The 23,971-nt window shown below is 41.9% G+C and overlaps 1 protein-coding gene across 1 annotated transcript in view; it reads right to left on the bottom strand.

The window, feature by feature from the left end:
• LOC126335917 (Down syndrome cell adhesion molecule-like protein Dscam2) overlaps window positions 1–23,971 on the bottom strand; it is a 935,428-nt gene that overhangs the window by 766,587 nt on the left and 144,870 nt on the right. The window contains exon 3 of the mRNA XM_049999390.1: window positions 16,298–16,422. Within this exon, the coding sequence (XP_049855347.1) occupies window positions 16,298–16,422 (125 nt within the window). The remainder of the gene's footprint in view (window positions 1–16,297; window positions 16,423–23,971) is intronic.

The following is a 23,971-nucleotide window of genomic DNA, read 5'->3' as shown; positions in this document are numbered from 1 at the left end:
CATTCGCCTTCCAAATTATTAAAAAATATTGCATACCGCAGGACTAGTCTCCCCCCCCCCCCCCCCCCCCCCCACCTCCAAATCCCTCCTACCTCAAACTGTTGTATGGGTGCCCTTGAGTTGGTACGAAGTGCGGATTAGACGTACGTATAAGTGCTGCGTAAGAAAGTAGAAACCATGTTGCCCCTTCCCCCACGCCCACCGACTCCCCTCCTGCATCGAGCAATTCCCTCGGCGGTAGTGAGTGTGCTGTATAGGTCTGCTCTCTTCATTACCCACAAACATACACTGCGAGCGGTTAGTATAAGCCGACAAATAGTACAGCTTCAATCTGTCCATTACTGAGTCGAGCAGTATTGTTCTGTTAATTATATCCTCCAATGGTGAAGCAATATCCATTATTATTATTATTACAAGATTAATCAGTACAAAAATTAGTTAATAACAACATCTTGTTGTATTTCTGTGATCCTCCGCCAAGCCTCTTTATCCAGCCCATCTTCTATGTCGATGCTGCGATGTTCCATTAGTCCATTTATGTGGTCCATCCAAGACCGTCGTGATTTCCGCTCTTAAGTCTGCCGGGTGGTTTCCATTCATAAACATACTTTGGCCACCGATGATCTGGAATTATCATCATATGCCCGTACAATTTTAATTTTTTTCTTTCAATTCTATTTATCACTGTATCATCTACTCTCATTCTAGCTCTTACTTCATCATTAGTTTTGCTTTAGATTCTTAATATTCTGGTACTACTACGCAAACAATCCATTTCAACAACTATTTGTCTTCTTTTGATATCCGCATTTAAAACCAATAGTTCTGATCCATAGCACAGCACTGAGCCGCGCGGGATTAGCCGAGCGGTCTAGAGTGCTGGAGTCATGGAATATGGGGCTGGTCGAGTCCTACCTCGGGCATGGGTGTGTGTGTTTGTCCTTAGGATAAATTAGGTTAAATAGTGTGTAAGCTTAGAGACTGATGACCTTAGCAGTTAAGTCACATAAGATTTCACACACATTTGATTTGAACATAGCACTGATTCAACCATTATCTTACCTACTCTTTTCTTATTGCTGTTGGAAATATTCTTCTCCCACCAAAAAGAATTCATACACCCTAACACTTTTCTGCTTTGCGGTATTCTATATTTTACTGTATGGCCCAATCCATTTTTATCAGTATGTGCCCCCAGATATTTAAATTTCTCTACCTGTTTCATAACTGTTTTGTCATTGATGTGTACTTCAAATTTTGCATCACTATTCACCACCAGATTTTCTGTTTTTGTTAGAATCATATGTAGTCCCCATCTGTTGTATTTGTGATGTAATTGTCGTATCATGAACTCAAGGTCATACTCACCTTGTGCTATAATAGCTTGATCGCCAGCAAATCGTAATGAAAATATCTGTCTTTCGTTGACAGTGATTTCCATTCCTCTACCGTTGTTCTTCCAGTTTCGGAGAGTCACTTCTACATATAAACTGAACAAGATGGGTGACATACTGAAACCCTGTCGCAAACCTGCAGTGGCATTAATAGGTTCTGATAACTTTGAACCTCGTTTAATCTGTACCACATTATCTCTGTACATTTCAATAATAATTTGTAAAAGGTGATCATCCATACCTATATCTTTCATAGCTTTCAACAGCTTAGATCTAGGGACTGCATCTAAGCTTCTGCTAAATCTACGAAGGCAATGTGTAGCTCCTTCCCTAATGCTATAAATATCTCCATTAGTTGTTGTAAAATAAATAGGTTATCTATACACGATCTGTTCTGCCCAAACACGCTTTGGTCTTCCCCAATACCGTGGTCAACATTTTGTCTAATTTTCTCAGGCATTATCTTGCCAAATAAGCGGTTCCTTGTACAGTTGACACTAATGCCTCTATAGTAGTTTGTGTCTTTTCTATTCGCTTTCTTGAAAATAGAAACCATATATGACTTTTTCCATTCTGAGGGAATTTCAATCCTTTTACAACAGATTTTCATACGGCACGTTATACTTTTCTTCGGATATTTTCCTCCAGCCTTCGATAATTCAGTAGGAATGTTTCCTGGAGCAGGTAATCGACCATTCTTCATTTTAATTAATGCACAATTCACTTCTTCTATTCCAGTGTTCGTATTTCTACCAGTTACTTTCATCTTCTCTTCAATCCCTCGCGTGTAATATGACCTATCTTCGGTTAAAAGGTGTGCATAATGATTTTTCCATTCCTTCAAGGGAATTAGGTAATCTAATGCTTTGTTGACTTGTGTTTTCTTCATACTGGTAATTGTCCTCCACACTTCTGTTGTTTTTGATCCACCTATTAGACTCTCAGTTTCAGTACTTTTCTGTTCCCAAATCTTGTTCTTTTCTAATTCAATTCTGTTTCTTAATTCGTAATTTGTTTTCATGTCGTTTTGTCTGTTCTGTAGTGATTTAGTTGATAACCATTTTTTGTAGAGATTTTTCTTTTCCCTAATCAACATCTTTCGGTCATCAGACATGCATGGAGGATCGTGTTTACCTTGCGTTGACTGTCAGTCCCTAGTAACTCTAGAAAAATTTTTGTAAGTGCTTTTTTAATATTTTCATATTTTACTTCAATATTATCATCTTCTGGAATCGCTCTTAGTTCATTTTCTAACCTACGTTGAAACAAATGCTTGATGCTGAACTGCTTCAGGAGAAAGAGCTTATACTTTGCTTGCTCTAATTTCTCATGATTGTTGTGGTCAACCACTGGTCCAGTTGCTGATGGTTTTGTCCTAAATGGGTATGTCAGCTTTGATAAAACTAAGCAGGGATCAGATCCACAGTTGGCTCCCTGCATGACTCTACATTCCTGAACTGCCAAATTTACCCGTTGATTGGTAATGATGTCGAGAAAAAAAGTTCAAATGTGTGTGAAATCTTATGGGACTTTACTGCTACGGTCATCAGTCCCTATGCTTACACACTATTTAACTTAAATTATCCTAAGGACAAACACACACACCCATGCCCGAGGGAGGACTCGAACCTCCGTCGGGACCAGCCGCACAGTCCGTGACTGCAGCGCCCCTGAACGCTCGGCTAATCCCGCGCGGCTGGTAATGATGTAATCAATTATTGATTTCTGTTGTAATAATGGTCTCTCCCATGTATATCTGTAGATAACTTCATGTGAATAGTGTGTGTTCAGAATTTTCAAGTCATACTGGTTACAGAATTCATATACAATGTTCATGACACAGGAATAATGGAACATCTGCATACAAACGTTATTACGAATGTTAATCACCTAAAATTAGCCAGATCCAGGACACTAAATGTAATTTACATGTTAAATAAAATAAATGTTGGTTATTAAAGGGAGATTTTTCACATCTTTTAAATTGCCTAGGCCTTTTGAAACTAAATTTAAATGCTAACAGTGCGAAGACCACCCTTTAATTAATTTTTAATTTTTTCATGTGAGTGATATCTTGAATTTCTGTCTCCCTTCAGTAAATTTACAGGCTGAATGTATTTTAGGATGACATAATATCTTCATTGTAAATCTGAATTTTGTCACAATCGATTTTGTTGCCTGACATGCTGAAGGAGTTACAATAAGCAGTCACATTCATCCTGCACTTAACTGATTTCGGTACTACTATTTTCTGAAGCCAAGATCTCTAAATAATGACGAGGGGCAGCTTTCCAAAACTTCCTGAGACCCTTCAGAAATAATGAAGTCGGTTCTTCACTCAGTTTTTGATGAGAAATCCCTGCAGCGGAAGCGAAACAAGCATTTTTTTGTAAAAATGCTCAACAAATCTCGTGGAATGAAAGGTTTTGTTGCTAGCTGTTTCTTTTTGGTCCTATGACAATGTAGTTACATACACGTGACTTCGCGCAGAGCTCTGTATCCGTGAGAAAGAGTGACGTAACTGAGATTTCGGCCAGAGTGCCGAAGAAGGTCCAAAGGCCATCCACTCAGCTATCGCCCAAATCACGTTGAGGTTGAATTTGTTACCTCAATAGAGGTTTGTAACAGTCACGGGATATGGGACATTAAGTGGTAGACTTTAAGTTCTACCAGATCGGAGCTTACAGTACTAGAGCAGTTTCGGTGTTTGACCATGCCATTGCTAGATAACATAGTTGGACTTATTGATGCTCTCTGAGCAAGAGCCACTATGTGCATCTCGCTTATCGAAGTCTATTAATACTGAGATAATTGCCATATTACCCAGAAAATTGATTTATATTGGGGATTCCAAAATAAGAAGTGCTTAAAATAGAATGTGGGGCACAAAGAAGAACGTTGCAATCCTTCAAATTGTGTTCAGTGGAGAAAAATCCACAAGAAATGGTTGTGCAACAAATTTTATTGCCCTTCTAGGCTGCATAGGCTTCTGATTTTCGGATCGGTTTCGGTTCCAATGAACTATATTGAGATATCTAGGAAAATTAAAAGAAAATAAATAACCATCAAATAACTTCAGATACGTTACGCTGCAGTTACACCATGTCTAACACTAAATACAGGCTGATTCACGAAGATATGGAAATATTTTAATAAGTTGTTCTACAAGTAAAACGAAAGAAAAAGTTGATATAAATGTAGGTCTGCAAATGTTTAGTTAGGGTGTTAAGACTAATAAAATATTTTCCCTGAAATTTAGCAACTTCGCTAATATGAAGCCATTGCAAAACTAGTTGAGGTTAAAGTAAAGCTTCTCTGTATGTTCTGGAAAACTACAACAGATACACGTCTGGGACATGTTTTATTAGATTCACCTGATCAATAACAACAAAATAAATGGAAATCGTTCTTTACTTTAACTTCACACAGTTTTTCGATATGTTCATATTAGCGAAGTTGCTAAATTTCAGGCAGCCGTAACTCCGTAATTAAAGGTTTGCTGGCTTATGTTTAAATGAACTTTTTTCTTTAGTTTTACTTGTATAATGACACGTTAAAGTATTTGCATATCTTCGTGCATCATCCTGTCTGTATACCAGGTAGTAACTGAATATGTTGGCTACAAGAATTCAGTTTATGTAAGCAATATAGAACAGTAAGCCCGAAAGGCAACTGTCTTGAGGTGCATAACTGCTTCAGTCCGAACCCATGAATTACATGTGGTGCACTTTTCTCATAAAAATTAAAAACATTTCCAAACTTGTCACCCACTCAGGCTCGGTTAATTTGACGTCCATCCGGTATAGTGCCATTGCTGATGTCAGAGGTGTCAGCTCTGTGCCCTAAATTTCGCATCCTGTGTATCCACAAATCACCCAAGAATTCAATAATGTATTCTTCCTACTATGCTGTAAATGCTCTACTACTAAAATTTCACGTCGAATATGAATTGTGGTCCGCAGCTGTTAGGTGGTGTTATGTACTGAGAGTGTGAAGTGCATAAATGGCATGCCAATAGATACGTAGCTGGTCGAAGCCATAATGAAAGTTACTCAGTGTTTCTAAGGAACTGAAGCTAATATTGTAAGGAACAATAGGTCTCGTATTCAAGGGCTCCATAATGAAGGGTGCCTGGGGCGTAATCTCACTACCTACGTTCTTCCCCGAAATCAGTGTTAATAGATTATATCCGATTGTCTAATGTCTAAGGAACGTGCAGTTTGATAATTGTGCATCAGTTTCACACGTTTAATTCACACGACAGCGATTCGATGCAACTCTGTACAACGTTTACGGGAGAATCACTACTTATCTACGGATCTGAATGTCAGTTTGGTATGAAAGTTTCCATTCATTGACGTGTCATTAGCCAAACCTATCGTAGACTGTCGCTTGTGTGCACCTACTGTAATTATTTTCCTTTAATTTATTGGGAGCAGCCTCATACTCAGGCCGTGAGAGTTGCGAAGTAGCCGGCATTCTACGTTTCTCTCCTGAGAAACGTAGGCTTAGTATTGGATTCTCTTCTTCCGACCACTAAATATGTAAATGTTGCATGTGTTTGTTAATGGTGAGTGCTCGTATCCTGTAGTGTTTCGTTTCTGTGATTGTGACTGAGTGTGCATTAAAAACAGGCTGAGAGTGAAATTGATTTCCAGCACCTGCTTACACATTTCGAATAGCACCAAGAATGCTATCAAGTTGAGAGAGATCTGGAACTTAATGTAAAACGACGAGACGCAAAATTTTGTAACCAGAAGCACAACGCCACAAGAAAGTTCTCTTCTGGGCGGGTACGTACTAACGACGAACATTCCTTCCAACACCGGGTTCCGACCTAGCTTCTACCGAGTCGATGGTTACAACATCGTTTATGGTTTAAGGTCTCAAGTGAAGGAAAGACGTAAGGCATTGTTTTCTGTGAGATTCCCAGGGATACATTAGGCCACCTAACTGGAAACATTCTCAATAAGGCCACTGGCCCGTTCGCTTCGGCAAATACGAGCGTTCTTTCGATTCTGTGTAGGAGACAACGATTTAGTGTGTGTGTATTGTGTGTTTGTTGCTCCAGCGATGTGTTTGTATTGATTCCTATGAGATAGAACGGAGATGGTCTCGAATAGTACTAAGGTGCTAGTCGAACTTCAGGTCCCTATCAACAATATTGCATATCCTCCTTCCAAGAGAGAATTAGAATTTAATATAGGAAATAGGCGAAAGATTTGGCGATAAAAACATTAGAACACTACCTCCCTTCAACTCTTCGCCCAAATAATGTCAGTGAAAATTTATTACATCATCAGCTTTCCAATTGGCTACTTTCGAGCAGAGGTTTACTGCATAATCTTGGGTTCCGTTCTCCGCTATGGAGGCAAAAATCTGCAACAGTAAAAATAGAGAACTAAAATAACTAAATGAGTAACTAAATGATGTGCTACGTCATACATCTTAACTAATAATTTCCATCAGCTGATTTTTTTCCTACAGCCACCAATGTCCGGCATATGATTACAATTTGTGTTATTAGTTGTTGTGAGTTTCAGACTTATAGTCACTTGATCTGAAAACTGTGTGATATACTATTACGTAAATACCTAAATGGATGTACTATTCCATAAATATTCTGCCGAAATTAGGTAGTATTGTACAGGGACTACTGAAGACAAAGTGTTTATGTGGACAGTAACATGTATCAGAACACGTTGTAGTGTCACATGTCTATGTGGTGATTTGTGGTTTGTCTTCGGCAACATTAAACACTGCCTTGGCTGCATGTATTGCCTCAATCGGGAGCTATGTATACAAACTAGTCTCCGGGACGATGACACCGTCAGCATCAATAATTGTATATGAAATGATGTTACTTTATGAAAAAGACGACAGAGAATGGTAAGGGATCTCCAAATTTGCCAACTGCGACTGAAACGTGACGTAAGAGTTAGTTTACCTTTAGAGAATTTACGGTTCATGTTTCGTGCTTGGGTTACATAATGACAAACTGCATGTCCTTGATTTGCGTGCCTTGTTGATTACATCCATCACTGTGGCTGAAATATATCCCGAGAAAGCTCTTATCCACCATGAACTTAGCACAAAGCCGCCGTATCGCGCGCGACCTTGCCCCAACTGCTACTAGTTATTCCAAGCGTGAACATAAGACTAATTGGTACCAGTCGACACGCAAAGCGGATGGCCATTATATGGGATAATAGGTGGGCAGACAGTATCAGAATGGTTGATTCTCTATAGTCCATATTCACAGCTCTGTTTAGGTCATATTTTTATCCTCAAAAGAAAGTAAATCTAAATTGTTTCCGAGAATAAGGTAACAAGTAAGTGTAAATCCTTCACCCACTTAAAAGCAGTAGGAAAAGCCACTGTTGTTGCAGGCGATCAATTACAAAATTTGAAACTCTACTTTCAGCAGAAATTTACGAATAATTGGTGACTTAGTGATTATTGTGAGACATTTCCTCGAGCTCGTTCACCGTTAAGTCACGTTCATAGCATTACCCCTATTGCGGGCTACAGGCTATATGCAGTTGCTAAATGTATTGAATTGAAGTGGATTCAAAGTCTGATCAGCAGCCTTTAACTGGAAGGAAATTCTGCCACAAATTCATTGACAAATATACTGAAAAGGAATTGAATTAAGTACATCCCTCTTGCAGAGTATAACAAACTACAGCCTGAGTATCCAGCGACGAACCTTGACTTGAAATCCAAAAGACACAGAACACGTTGCAGAGCACCTCGCTCTGAAGTACTAACTATCTCTCTACATAGTTTCCCAAATGAGTTCAATATTATTGAGTGCGTGCATGCTGCAGGGGGGGCAGGGAAGGGGGGTGAAAAACACGGAGGAATTTGGACTACAAAAGTACCTTCATGTAGGACTACTTGTAATGTTAATTAAGCAGACAGACTAGATGCCCCGTTTCATACACGTGAACATCTCCAACATTTATCCTTGTATATATTTCTATATGTGATATCTTAATAAGTACAAACATCAGTGTGTTGACTGCGTTTCCTCTATGTCTAAGAGTCTTCGCACAAACACGTCAGCGCTGGCCGGTGTGGCCAAGCGGTACTAGGTACTTCAGTCTGGCACCGCGCGACCGCTACGGAGCCATTTGAACCATATGAACAAACACGTCACGAACTTTACGACCGGATATTTTCTGCACTGTCGTAAGTACACTACTACGTGGACTGCGCCTGTCGGGATAGTCTAACGGTTTCGCATCCAGGTGGTCACAATTCAATGCCTTACCTGTTCTTCAGGGGAAAATAAGCACTAATGCCTTGCTCTTGCCACATGTAGTTAGATGGACTAACTAACCAAAAACCTTGTCCTCTTAACAGCTATAATTATTGGTCTACAAATGAGGTAAATACTAACGTAATGTTGTTTATTTTTTGAAACAATCAGCAACCAGTTGTACAAAAGAAATGTTATTTTTATACTAGTTTCAGGTAGCTAGCGAACTTACTCAGAAAGCTGTTTGGAAAAACATACCACAAACAAGTCGAAATCATATAAGGACATTAAAATTTAAGAATGATAAATTTAAAAACTTAGAGAATAGTACATACTTATAAGTATCGCATTATTTAGTAGCGTTAAAAGTAAGATGTATGTAGAATTTTGTTGTGGTCCTACAAGACACACGAAAAATATCTAACACAATAATGAATCCATTAATGCAAAACGAAGTTTTAAATGTTAACATGTGGTTCATAGTGCCTATACAAGATTGGTATAAGGAAACGAGCAAGTGCAGACATAATGCCACAACTAGAGCTAATCAGCTAATGATGTGCATATCTTAAGGTTCGTTTAAAGTTGGGAGCTGAACTACGATTATGTGCAAAAAAGACAAAAACAAAAACATAGGCAACTGTAGTTACCATGATGCATCAACGAAAGCGTAAATGCAGGTAGGCAGCACAATAAGTAATACACAAAAATCTGATGATAAAATAAACACTACAACAGGCGCTATGGATGCTGCTACGTAGACCGTCCTCAGTCAACAATACATATATATCTTCACTTATACACGTTACATCCTATATGTACGAGAGTTATCCAGAAAGTAAAGAAAGTTTCCGCATAACTAAATAGAAACAAAGGATATCGACACAAATCTTTTTTAATAAGTCAGAGTAGTTTTATTTTTCAGTGTAGTCGCCATAGTTGTCAAGGCACTTGTGGCGCGGAGTCAAGTTTTCGGTTTCCATTTTGTACTTATCTACTGTCAAAGGTTTGAGCCATGATGTCACTGGTTGTTTAATGTCTCTTTCCACCAAAGAATTCTTTTAGCTTCAGGGATAAGTGTAAATCACTTGGTGCCAAATCAAGGCTGTAAGGGGGATGTGCAAAGATTTCGCACTTAAGACGGCGATGTTCATGCTGTTTTCGTGCTGTTGCATGAGGTCGCACGATATCATGAATCAGAAACACATTTTCCGATAACATTTGACCCCTAGCTTTGGATGGCGCAACGATGCCATTGAAGAGCTTCAGAACAGGCCACTCAATTTATTATTTCCCTCGTCGCATGAGCTCCAACGGATGAAACGAATGACACTTCGCATGTGGCCGGACTGTCGATGGGCGCTGCCGTTACGGAAGGTTACAGAACAAACAGACGTGACCGCTTGAAAAGCTCGCCTCACAACACACACACGCCCTTTTTATTACTCTTGAAAACCTCTCAATGCACGTTGTATCACCACACAGTAAAACCTTCAGAGGTGGTGGTCCAGATTGCAGTATACACCGGTACCCCTAATATCCAGTAGCATGTCCTCTTGCATTGATGTATGCCTGTATTCGTCGTGGTATACTATTCACTAGTTCATCATGGCACTGTTGGTCCAGATCGTCTCATTCCTCAACGGTGATCCGGCGTAAATCCGTCAGAGTGGTTGGTGGGTCACGTCGTCCATAAGCAGCCCATTTTAATCTTTCCCAGGCATATTCGACAAGATTCACATCTGGAGAACATGCTGGCCTCTCTAGACGAGCGATGTCGTTATCCTGAAGGAAGTCATTCACAAGATGTGCACGATGGGGACGCGAATGGTCGTCCATGAAGACGAATGCCTCGCCAATACGCTGCCGATATTGTTGCACTAGCGGTCGGAGGATGGCATTCACATATCATACAGTCGTTACAGCGCCTTCCATGTCCGCCAGCGGCGTACGTCGGCCCCACATAATGCTACCCCAAAACAGCAGGAAACCTCCACCTAGTTGCATCTCTGGACAGTAAGTCTAAGGCGTTCTGTCTGACCGGGTTGCCTCCAGACACGTCGCCGATAATTGTCTGGTTGAAGGTATATGTGACAATCATCGCTGAACAGAACGTGATGTCAATCCTGAGCGGTCCATTCAACATTTTGTTGTGCCCATTTGTACCGTGATGTATGGTGTAGTTGCAAAGCTAGACCTCGCCTATTGCGCACAGTTTGAGTCATAACACGACGTCCTGTGGCTGCACGAAAAGCATTATTCAACATGGTGGCGTTGCCGTCAACGACCCTCCGAGCCATAATCCGTAGGTAGCTGTCATCCACTGCAGTAGTAGCCCCTGGGCGGCCTGAGCAAGGAATGTCATAGACAGTTCCTGTCTCTCTGTATCTCCTTCATGTCCGAACATCATCGCTTCGGTTCACTCAGAGACGCCTGGACACTTTCCTTATTGAGCACCCTTCCTGGCACAAAGTAACATTGCGCGGTCGCATGGTTGCACTACAGACAACACGAGCCCTGTACCTGCTTCCTGGTGGAATGACTGGAACTGATCGGCTGTCTGAACCCCTCCGTCTAATATGCGCTGCTCATGCATGGTTGTTTACATCTTTAGGGGTGTTTAGTAACAGATGCCTCTCCTAAGACTCGTCAGGCGCAGGCGCATTTTGACCGATGTTTCGACAGATATTTACAATTTCGTTTTTGCAACCTGTAGCTTCTGTCAGCCCAAACAAGTAATGCTGTTCACATGTTTCATGAGACGCCCAACGTCGATGGGGTGCATTGCCTTGTTTCCCGTTTCAAACAAACTGATTTTTAAATTGGAATGTTACGTGTCCATTCTATAGGGTGTTACCAGATTGGTCTAGTGCGATACGCCTTTTACCGATGTGTATTACCAGGGACAGTAATACATGAAGAGTTACCGGTACTCCAGTGGCGACTGATCACTAATGTTCTGTATAGCAGTCAGTGCAGGCCAGAACAGTGCTGACGCTGATGGAGTACTCGTTATCCACGGTGATTTACTGTCCCTGTTAATAAATACGGACAAAACGAATATCGCACTAGACTAATTTTGGACCGCTTCGTCGGATGGGCACGTAAAATTCCAGTTTTAAAAATAATTTTGTTTGCGATGGGTAATAAACCTTTCCATAGATGCTGGCCGTCGCATGAAAGGCGTGATGCATGGAACAATGCCTATTGACATTAAAAAACTAAAAGTGTTTGTTGCAAATTTCTAATGTGAGTTGTTTACGATATACCATATTTTGAAAAGTTTCCACAGGAACACTTGTTGTGCCGTTCAACCGGCGTAGTTTCTAGATGAAAAGTTGTTATACTTACTTTGCGTGCTCGTATGTTCCTTGAGTACAATGCGACTTGCCACTCAGTGAGTGACAGTCCAAGTAGTAGGTCATGAGTGGGCGATATGGTTTATAAATACAGAGGATCCTGTGGTATTATCATGATGGCTGTCCAGCCCATAGCGCTCGAAGTACTACAGTGTGTCTTACGAATTGTTTCCAAATCGTTGGATTGATAGCTAAGGTCCTGTAGCTTGACTGGTCCGTTCCCAGAATTTGACGCCAGCATATTTTTTTACCGTAGGGAAAGCTGAAATATGCTTTCTACATGGACATATCATTTACACCCGATGATATGCAACGACGTATTACTGCAGCCTGCTTTGACATCTCCGCTAAAGTTCTAGCACCTTTGTGGCAATCATTGCATACTAGACAGGAATAGTGTACTTCCGCTGCCGGAGATCATTTTGAACACAACCTGTGATGGTCAGTTGTCTCATTACTGGCCAGAATCCACTTAACTGGTGTACGCACTTGTGTTGTTCTTCAATGTGTGTTACCACACGTACTGCACAAGTGTCGGTGTGGGAATGTTGCAAAATGTATACGACTCATAACTAGAAATGCAGCAGACAACACTAAATTCCATATTTACCCTACTTTTAGGGTGTTAAAGACAACAGGCATTGTTACATTTAAAAAGTGTAAGTTTACACAAAAAATACACATTCCATTACTACAATTTGTTGATAGGTTAACAATACGATCCCCTGAGCACAAGTTCATTCTGTGAAAACTGCGTATCAAGAACACTTTCCATTTCCACAATATTTGCGATAGAAGTTTTAGTGATTCACCCTGTATGTGATGTCCCTGGAGGAATATTCGATATTCAAGGAAGGGTAGGAACAACGATTCGAAACAAAATGATCTAGTAAACATGGGCTCTAAATGGATACCTTAGAAGCTACAGGGTGTTTCAAAAATGACCGGTATATTTGAAACGGCAATATAAACTAAACGAGCAGCGATAGAAATACACCGTTTGTTGCAATATGCTTGGGACAACAGTACATTTTCACGCAGACAAACTTTCGAAATTACAGTAGTTACAATTGTCAACAACAGATGGCGCTGCGGTCTGGGAAACTCTATAGTACGATATTTTCCACATATCCACCATGCGTAGCAATAATATGGCGTAGTCTCTGAATGAAATTACCCGAAATCTTTGACAACGTGTCTGGCGGAATGGCTTTACATACAGAAGAGATGTACTGCTTCAGCTGTTCAATTGTTTCTGGATTCTGGCGGTACACCTGGTCTTTCAAGTGTCCCCACAGAAATAAGTCACAGGGGTTCATGTCTGGCGAATAGGGAGGCCAATACACGCCGCCTCCTGTATGTTCCGGATAGCCCAAAGCAATCACACGATCATCGAAACATTCATTCAGGAAATTAAAGACGTCGGCTGTGCGATGTGGCCTGGCACCATCTTGCATAAACCACGAGGTGTTCGCAGTGTCGTCTAAGGCAGTTTGTACCGCCACAAATTCACGAAGAATGTCCAGCTAGCGTGATGCAGTAATCGTTTCGGATCTGAAAAATGGGCCAATGATTCCTTTGGAAGAAATGGCGGCCCAGATCAGTACTTTTTGAGGATGCAGGGACGATAGGACTGCAACATGGGGCTTTTCGGTTCCCCATATGAGCCAGTTCTGTTTATTGACGAAGCCGTCCAAGTAAAAATAAGCTTCGTCAGTAAACCAAATGCTGCCCACGTGCATATCGCCGTCATCAATCCTGTGCACTATATCGTTAGCGAATGTCTCTCGTGCAGCAATGGTGGCGGCGCTGAGGGGTTGCCGCGTTTGAATTTTGTATGGATAGAGGTGTAAACTCTGGTGCATGAGACAATACGTGGACGTTGGCGTCATTTGGACCGCAGCTGCAACACGGCGAACGGAAACCCGAGGCCGCTGTTGGATCACCTGCTGCACTAGCTGCGCGTTGCCCTCTGTGGTTGTCGTACGCGGTCGCCCTACCTTTCCAGCACGTTCATCCGTCACGTGCCCAGTCCGTGGAAATTTTTCAAACAGATCCTTTATTGTATCGCTTTTCGGTGCTTTGGTTACATTAAACCTCCGTTGAAAACTTCGTCTTGTTGCAACAACACTGTGTTCTAGGCGGTGGAATTCCAACACCAAAAAAATCCTCTGTTCTAAGGAATAAACCATGTTGTCCACAGCACACTGGCACGTTGTGAATAGCACACGCTTACAGCAGAAAGACGACGTACAGAATGGCGCACCCACAGACTGCGTTGTCTTCTATATCTTTCACATCACCTGCAGCGCCATCTGTTGTTGAAAATTGTAACTACTGTAATTTCGAAAGTTTGTCCGCCTGAAAATGTACTGTTGTCCCAAGCATATTGCAACAAACGGTGTATTTCTATCGCTGATCGTTTAGTTTTTATTGTCGTTTCAAATACATCGGTCATTTTTGAAACACCCTGTATGAGCACTTGTTCATCTTACATACTGTGAAACACAGATCTTCTATTGGAATCTCCTTGCTTCTCATATTTTTGGGAGGAGGTAGTAAGGACAAAAACAAGGAAAAATTGTCGAGTGAACACACACACACACACACACACACACACACACACACACACACACACACACACACATCTACATCAAGGACTGGACCTTGTGGTCCGTCCTTCTCCTTCAGGTTTGGTCAAGCCATCTCTTAGTTGGTGTTCCTAAAATTCTTTTGCCTCTTGGTTTATATTGTTTTATGGATTTAGTGATTCTTGCATCAGTAATACGGTCTCTTTTTTCTCACATCTAAACTGATATTGTTTTATTATGACAATTACGTTTTGTATATTCACTTCAGCACGGATGCCATCATTTCTCCTTTTATGTATCAAAGTATATCCACCCACGTATCTAAGGCAATTCATTTTAGGTGCTAGTATTATCTTTTCATCTCTCTTCACAATACTCCGATTTCCGCATCATTATAGCAGCCTTGGTATATCCGTGACCTTATAGAACTTTAGGCAACGGCCATGCAGACGTGGATACACCGGTTCCAGTGAGGTCACCGAAGTTAAGCACTGTCGAGCGTGGTCAACACTTGGATGGGTGACCATCCACGCCGCCATGCGCTGCTGCCATTTTTCTGGGTGCACTCAGCCTCGTGATGCCAATTGAGGAGCTACTCGACCGAATAGTAGCGACTTCGGACAAGAATACCATCTTACGACCTGGAGAGCGGTGTGCTGACCCTACTCCCCTCCTATCCGCATCCTGCACGGGGGATGACACGGCGGTCGGATGGTCCCGGTAGGCCACTCGTGGCCTGAAGACGGATTGCTTGTTGTTATAGAACTTTAGTAGAATATCTCTGTGGACTTTCTTCTCCAATGTTCTCCACAAAGTTCCATAGAAATAGTTACACACGTCTAACTTAGATTTTGTTTCATTGCTTGCATTGTCTGTACTACTGCACCCTATATATTTATATGCATCAACTTGCTCTATGATGTGCTTGTAAATTTCAGTATCAACTCGCAAGGGTAGATGTCCTAAAAATTCCATTGATTTTGTGTTTGTGATGGAGACATTCACATTGTATTCTCTGGCTATTTTATTTAAATTAAAGACAGCTTCTTGTAAGTCATTTTCATTCTAACTAATAATTACTTGATAATCAGCAAAAAGTAGTGTACTAATATTCACGTCGTTAATTTTATATTTTTTATTGTCTGTAATCAAGTTCTGGTCACATCGTCGATATAAGCATTAAAAACAATGGGTAATGGGGACACCCTCATATAACTCCCTGGTTTATTTCAGCCATATTATGTCTGCTGCCTGCTATTTTTATTTGTATTTTTTTATCCATATATAAACCCTGTACAGTGCTCATAAGATGAGATGAAATCCCTCTGTTTCTTAAAATTTCCCATAGTTTGTTTCGATTCACTTTATCAAGCGTCTTTTCGTAAACATGGGCTCTAAAATGCATAGCTTAAGAACAAAGACCACTTTTTCATTACATGTGTTTCACAGTAGCAAAGATAACAAGTGGCGCGAGATAAAACCACCGAAAGGAATCTACAAGCTCAGGCGCCAGCTAACTCGGTTCTCTACAGAGAACTGCATCCAAACCACCTGCCGCTAGTGTATCTTTCCTACGTCCGGCAACTCTCGCCATAGCAGTCAGTAAATACCCAGGGCTCGGAGCAAAGGGAGTAGGCCCCGTGTGTTTGCACACTGGGGCCCGTGCTCGGCTGCCGGCACGCGACTCACCGGCGGCGGGTTCCCGTGGGCGGAGCACTGCAGCGCCACGCCGGTCGAGTTGGAGAAGTCTGCGCGGTGCGGCGGCTCCTGCAGGAACACGGGGCCCTGCAGCCCGTCGCTGCTCGCGCCGCCGCCTGCAACAACAACAACAACTACAGAATTATTAATTAGAATTAATTAGTGGATCCGCAACCAGGTCTTTCTTCCCTTCCTCACTACAATCCCCACTTCAGCCGAGCCCATCTCCCAAAAGAGCAGTGCGCTCGCTCACTCACCAGTCCACATTTTTCAGCTTCGCCCTTCACCTGTTACTCAAATGCTCAGCCCCTTGCCAGCAACGACTTGTGACCCACGAAGAAACACGGCAATCTCTGATTCTGCGTACACATTGCGCTGTTACCCGGAAGCGGAGCTTCGATCCGTCTACCACCTCTCTTGGCTCCTACCTAAGCCTCCCTTAAGCCTCTTGACAGGATCTCCTGCGCGGGTTAATATTGGTGGCGCACAATAGTGGGCGAGGGTGAAGGCCCTTTCGGTGGACCGGTGATAATATTCAGTGGCTGTACTTACAGAAAACGCTTAGTAGCAACTTCGAAGAGGGAAAGATAAACTGGGGAGCACAGTGTAATATCACGATACGCTGCTACTGTGGAGTCAAACGCAAATGAACAGGGCCGGGTGTTGATTCTAGCGTTGTATATCAGCATGATGTAACAATGTTTCAAGCCTAATGTTTTACATGAACTTACTTGCCTATGTACACAAATAGGATTAAAGGGTTCCTTGCAAATAAAACAGAGCATGTCACGATGAGAAATCAGATGTAAAAGTAATTGTGGGTGTACTGCAAGGAAGGACCATTACAGTCTGAAATGGTGGGTAACATCGCAAATTCCACAATGCTGTTCGCCAATGGTACTGCTGTTTGTTAGGTAGTTTGTTATATGTTCTAAAGGTCATTTGCGCGCCTTTTTTATCAAATAGCTGTGCTGTAAGTCAGTTTAAATTTTGTGTCCTATTAATGCGACTACATTTAAAAACTAGTTCCTCACAGGTTACGACTTCTGAAATAAATTTAAAAGTTGTCCAGGAGAAATTATTTTAGGCAACACTTTAAACTTGCTTTGTTGCCTGTCAGACGATTTCTATTATTGGGAAAAGAATCAAAACTTTTTGTTGTTTCATACTGAACTCCTTTCTGAACCACGGACAGATTTAATAGTGAGTAGTAAAGATAATTTTCTCTCTAGTGTTGCATGTATGGACGCTATTATTCTAGTCAAATTATGGCTGATTATTTATGAATAAATTACATTAGCGGATATATGTATTGCGATGGTGTAGTTAAAATGCCAAACTGCCCGAAGCAGAGGAACCTACATGCCGACTGCAGGTAAAAATCACATATTAGTCTTACTTGCTGATTTTGCACAATCAGCACTTTTTTTATGATTATTCCATGCTACTTTATTGGGTAGAGACGTGCAAAATATCAAGAAGTTGTATGTTAAACAAAGAGGGGAAGTAGCTGAACTTAGTTTTTTGAGCAGATCAATAATATGCTTCCTCCAGTTCATGCATTAATGATAATCTACACGCAAAAAATTTGCAATGATATGCTCTGTTAAAGGACTCCTGTTAACCTGCTACACTGACATGACTCTGTTGTATAGAACTTAATATAGCATTTTTTATCAAAATTTGGGGAGAGTCCATGTTCATTGAATCATTGATTGCATTCGTCTTAAAATTATTAACAGTCTCTTCTGCAGATTTCTCTCTGATGGAATTTTTTATAACACAGGTATTGTCTGAAAAAAAATACCAATTGCGATTGATGATCATTAAATGCAAAGTTATTCAAATATATAAGGACCTCCAGTGGACCCAAAATTGTAATATGTGGCACACACTCCGTTATTTCTCCCCAGAAACTGAAATTATTTCTCGTTCCAACTTTGTCTGATTTATTCAGCACAACTTTTTGTATTGAATTTTTTAGGTATGATTCAGAACAGTTGTGTGTAAAGAAAATGGCTCTCAGCACTATGGGACTTAACATCTGAGTCCTCTAGAACTTAGAACTACTTAAACCTAACTAACCTAAGGACATCACATACAGCCATGCCCGAGGCACGATTCGAACCTGCAACCGTAGTGGTCGAACGGTTCCTCACTGAAGCGCCTAGAACCTCTCGGCCACACGAGCTGGCTGTGTGTAAAGCCGTCAGTTCAATAAAACTGAAGTTTTCTAGGGCAGAACATAATCTACACAATCAAACATTTGGAAAGGTAAAAAAAAGATACCAGCGGGGTATATTTTATTATTTAATGTTTCTAACATGTGGTAAGTGAATGCGAAAATAGTTAGTCGCACAACCCTTCTGGAATCCAGGCTGTGGTACGCTAAGTAAATTGGTGTTACACAAATGTGAGATACTTGTCTCTTGGAACTTGGAACATTCTTCTAAATTTTTTTTTAGACGTTCACGTTTTATTTGCTGCAGCATTTTTATGAAACGAAAAAAAGTTACTTCAGGAAAGTAATGTTATTCCCGAAGCAAAAAAAAAAATTAATAAAAAATGTTCCAAGTTACATTATGGTCTGTATCCAGGAGAAAAAATCATATTGAAATGTGAAAGTGTTGCAGTCGATAACATCTGTACTAGTATGTCTTTTTCGTAATTACGCTACTATATTCCAATAATCAGCTAATAAAACCAAATTAAGTTGAAGTATTATCAAAGACCAGTTACATCTACATTTACATTTTTAATGTGCAAACCACTGTGAAGTGTTTCGCAGTGGGTACATCCCACTGTATCGGTTATTAGGGTTCACGTATGGAGCATGGAAGAACGAGTGTTTAAATGGCTCAGAGCATATTGTAATTAATCTAATTTTGTTCTCACAATCGATAGGTTAGTTACATGTAGGGCATAGTTAGTACATTACTGGTGTCATAATTTAAAACCGGTTTTTGAAATTTTCAAAGTAGGTTTCCTCGGTATAGTTTACGTCTATTTTAAATATTCTGGCAGTTCAGTTTCTTCAGCATCTCTGTGACACTCTGCCCAGGGCCAAACAGTCCAAAATATACCAGTCTTTTTTGTAGAATGCAAGTAAAACTGGTTGATGAATTATTGTGTCATATAAATTTCGCTCTTCCTCTTACGTGACATTTGAATCCCTTTCGATATGCATGGCTGCTTGTTTTTATAGTGGACGTTCTGGATAACGCATTAGGAAATTAACTTTCGAAAACTGACACAAATCTATTACGGAATACATTGAATTCCGTATTTGCATCTCTTTCTACATATACGTCATTCATTACCACCAGTATACAGAGAAGTTGCAGTGTTAGAAAATTGTTACTAAATACGAGAAATCCAGCCGAAATTGGTGCATGATGGGAAATCGACGCTAAAGATGAACTGGTGTTATGTATTGTGCTTGTGCTAAAATTGTATGAGTACGTGATTGTCAAAAAGTCACAGAAAACAGTTACATCCATAAATTATCTGAAAGTATACACGCGAAGCGATTTAAAGTGGAACATCGGCATGAAAACAATAATAGCAAAGGCAGATGTTAGACTGAGTTGCTTTTGGAAATACCCAGAAAGTATGGTCAACCCGCAAAGGAGATAGCTAATGAAACCTCTTACTGAGGAATGCCTGAGTATTACTCGTTAGTCTGGGAGTCTTGCTTGATGAAAGGATGGTAAATGAGATACAGAAGACCCAAAGAGGAGCAGCAAATTTCTTCACAGGCTTGTTTAGTGAGTGCGAAGTCGTCACGGTGATGTTGATCCAACTATAATGGCTGACGCTATAAGGAAAACATGTTTCACAACATACTTCGCTGTTAAAATTCCAAAAGCGTACGTTGCTAGGAGGATGGTAAGTAGGTTGTTTCGGTTTTTATGTTGGTAACGCCACGTAGCATTCTGTATGAAAATCACTGGCATTGCTGTGTGAAGTCTGTGGCTGGTTTTCATTGTTGGAATATTAGCTATTGTAGTGTTGGGCAGTTGGCTGTTAACACCGCGTAGCGTTGCGCAGTTGGAGGTGAGCCGCCAGCACTGGTGGATGTGGGGAGAGAGATGGTGGAATTTTGAAAGCGGATGATCTGGACGTGTGCCCATCAGAAAGAGTAAATTTTTAATATTGAATATCATGGATTGATATTATATATATATATATATATATATATATATATATATATATGACTTTTGAACACTATTAAGGTAAATACATTGTTTGTTCTCTATCGAAATCTTTCTATTGCTAACTATGCCTATCAGTAGTTAGTGCCTTCAGTCCTTTGAATCTCTTATTTAGCTGGCAGTAGTGGCGCTCGCTGTATTGCAGTAGTTCGAGTAACGAAGATTTTTGTGAGGTAAGTGATTTGTGAAACGTATAGGTTAATTTAGTCAGGGCCATTCTCTTGTAGGGATTATTGAAAGTCAGATTGCGTTGCGCAAAAAAATATTGTGTGTGAGTTTAAGCACAGTCATGTATAATTTTTCTAAGTGGACGTTTCCTGCTTCGATTTCGTGAAAAGATAATGAAAAAATATCTGAAAGATTTCAGCTGGGACAGATGCGTACCAACAACCGTTTTTCACATAACATTCTCCTCTAGAACAAGAGAGGGGAGAACTGACATTGGTACGCCTATGGGGTGGCTTACAGAGTACATATATTTAGATGCAGTTTTAGTTACACAGTTTACTCTGATTTAAGGAAGATACGTTTCTGTGGTTTTGTTTAATTTGAAGTATGGATGAAGAAATGTTCGGTTACCTGCTACCAAATCCTTCTATTTTATTGTTAGAGATCAAGTTTCTCAAAGCACATATCGGCAGAAATGTCCTTTTCGGCTACACTGTAATGATGAACAGTTTCCCGGCTTTTTATGCCGACTGGGGCCAGTACCTGACGTAACGTTCGATGAAATTGAGGAGAGACTGCTGCCACCCCTCTCTGCCGCTTCCGTAACTGCCGACGGAGGACTTGCCTCACCGCAAGGTGCACTGAAGCGCCAAAGAAACTGGTCTAGACATGTATATCTAAATACAGAGATATGTAAACAGCCAGAATACAGCGCAGCGGTCGGCAACGCCTGTATAAGCCAAGTCGCAGTTGTCAGATCGATGTGGGCTTTTGGAGCCGCATACCGATTCGTGTACCATTGATGATTGCACGATACGAAGCTTTCCACCTCGTCTGGGCCCGTCAACACCGATATTGGACTGTTGATAACTGGAAACATGTTGTCTGGTCGGACAAGTCTCGTGTCAAATTGTATCGAGCGGATGGACGTGTACGGGTGTGGAGAAGGGCCTCATGAATCCATGCACCCTGCATGTCAACATGGAACTCTTAAAACTGATCTAGGCACTTTTGATCACCTGCATCCATTGACATCCATTGGGCATTCCAACGGACTTAGGCAATTCCAGCACAACAATGCGACATCACAATGCGACACCAGAAACGTCCAGAATTGCTACAGAATGGTCCCAGGAACACTCTCTAAGTTGCTTACCAACAACCGCTGGCCACCAAACTCACCAGACATGAACATTATTTAGCATGTGTCTGATGCCTTGCAACATACTACACTCCTGGAAATTGAAATAAGAACACCGTGAATTCATTGTCCCAGGAAGGGGAAACTTTATTGACACATTCCTGGGGTCAGATACATCACATGATCACACTGACAGAACCACAGGCACATAGACACTGGCCATTTCCACCTGGCGCCTCAGTTGGACCAGCGTTCGTGCTGGACGTGCAGACCGCGTGAGACGACGCTTCATACAGTCCCAAACATGCTCAATGGGGGACAGATCCGGAGATCTTGCTGGCCAGGGTAGTTGACTTACACCTTCTAGAGCACGTTGGGTGGCACGGGATACATGCGGACGTGCATTGTCCTGTTGGAACAGCAAGTTCCCTTGCCGGTCTAGGAATGGTAGAACGGTGGGTTCGATGACGGTTTGGACGTACCGTGCACTATTCAGTGTCCCCTGGACGATCACCAGAAGTGTACGGCCAGTGTAGGAGATCGCTCCCCACACCATGATTCTCGGTGTTGGCCTCGGTCGTATCCAGTCCTGATTGTGGCGCTCACCTGCACGGCACCAAACACGCATACGACCATCATTGGCACCAAGGCAGAAGCGACTCTCATCGCTGAAGACGACACGTCTCCATTCGTCCCTCCATTCACGCCTGTCGCGACACCACTGGAGGCGGGCTGCACGATGTTGGGGCGTGAGCGGAAGACGGCCTAACGATGTGCGGGACCGTAGCCCAGCTTCATGGAGACGGTTGCGAATGGTCCTCGCCAATACCCCGGGAGCAACAGTGTCCCTAATTTGCTGGGAAGTGGCGGTGCGGTCCCCTACGGCACTGCGTAGTATCCTACGGTCTTGGCGTGCATCCGTGCGTCGCTGCGGTCCGGTCCCAGGTCGACGGGCACGTGCACCTTCCGCCGACCACTGGCGACAACAAAGATGTACTGTGGAGACCTCACGCCCCACGTGTTGAGCAATTCGGCGGTACGTCCACCCGGCCTCCCGCATGCCCACTATACGCCCTCGCTCAAAGTCCGTCAACTGCACATACGGTTCACGTCCACGCTGTCGCGGCATGCTACCAGTGTTAAAGACTGCGATCGAGCTCCGTATGCCACGGCAAACTGGCTGACACTGACGGCGGCGGTACACAAATGCTGCGCAGCTAGCGCCATTAGACGGCCAACACCGCGGTTCCTGGTGTGTCCGCTGTGCCGTGCGTGTGATCATTGCTTGTACAGCCCTCTCGCAGTGTCCGGAGCAAGTATGGTGGGTCTGACCCACCGGTGTCAATGTGTTCTTTTTTCCATTTCCAGGAGTGTATTAAGCAGAGACCTCCATCTCCTCGTACTCGTACGAATTCATGGACAGCCTTGCAGGAATAATGCTGTCAGTTCTTCCAGTACTACTTCGTACATTAGTCGTGTCTATGCCACGTGATGTGGCGGCATTTCTGCGTGCGCAGGGTGGCTAAACGATATTAGGCAGGTGTACCAGTTTCTTCAGTGTGTTACGTAATTCCGAAATCCCCGCCAGCCCGTAAAAGTGACACTACACAGGTGCTCGATTGCCTCCTTTGGAGGCGCCTGCCACTTCGCTGTCCCTCAGAGACATTCCGGGAAGCAATACGCGCCGTGACAATGACTGCACTGGCAAGTCTAGTCCTATGTCCACGTTAAGCAACCGTTCTCACAACTGAATCATTTGTGTTTCACTTGGCAAAGTCTCGTATCTGTATTGCATCAAAGTATTATTCTTTTTAGGTGATATCGTCGTTATAGTAAACCACAATTATACTACCCCCACAGATCAGACCTTACCTGTGTAAAACATACAGCAAGATAACCCTTTGTGGACTATCGTTTTTCGGAAAGGGTTTCCGATATCTAGGATCCTTTACGTCAGTCGTGTATCGTTTCTGAAGTACCCAGCATAACGCTGCGCTGACCATTGTTGTCAGCATTGCTTTTTAAGTTTAAGCACAATTATTTAAGGAAATGCAAAATAAAATGCAAGAGAAGAGGATGTATGGACTAAGGATTAGAAAGATAGTTCTAGAAATTTAACTGAAAACCAGTTGCTAGATGGCT

Source organism: Schistocerca gregaria, chromosome 2 (assembly GCF_023897955.1).
Source record: "Schistocerca gregaria isolate iqSchGreg1 chromosome 2, iqSchGreg1.2, whole genome shotgun sequence".
Classification (NCBI taxonomy): Eukaryota; Metazoa; Arthropoda; class Insecta; order Orthoptera; family Acrididae; genus Schistocerca; species Schistocerca gregaria.
This window is presented reverse-complemented; position numbering and strand designations above follow the sequence as displayed.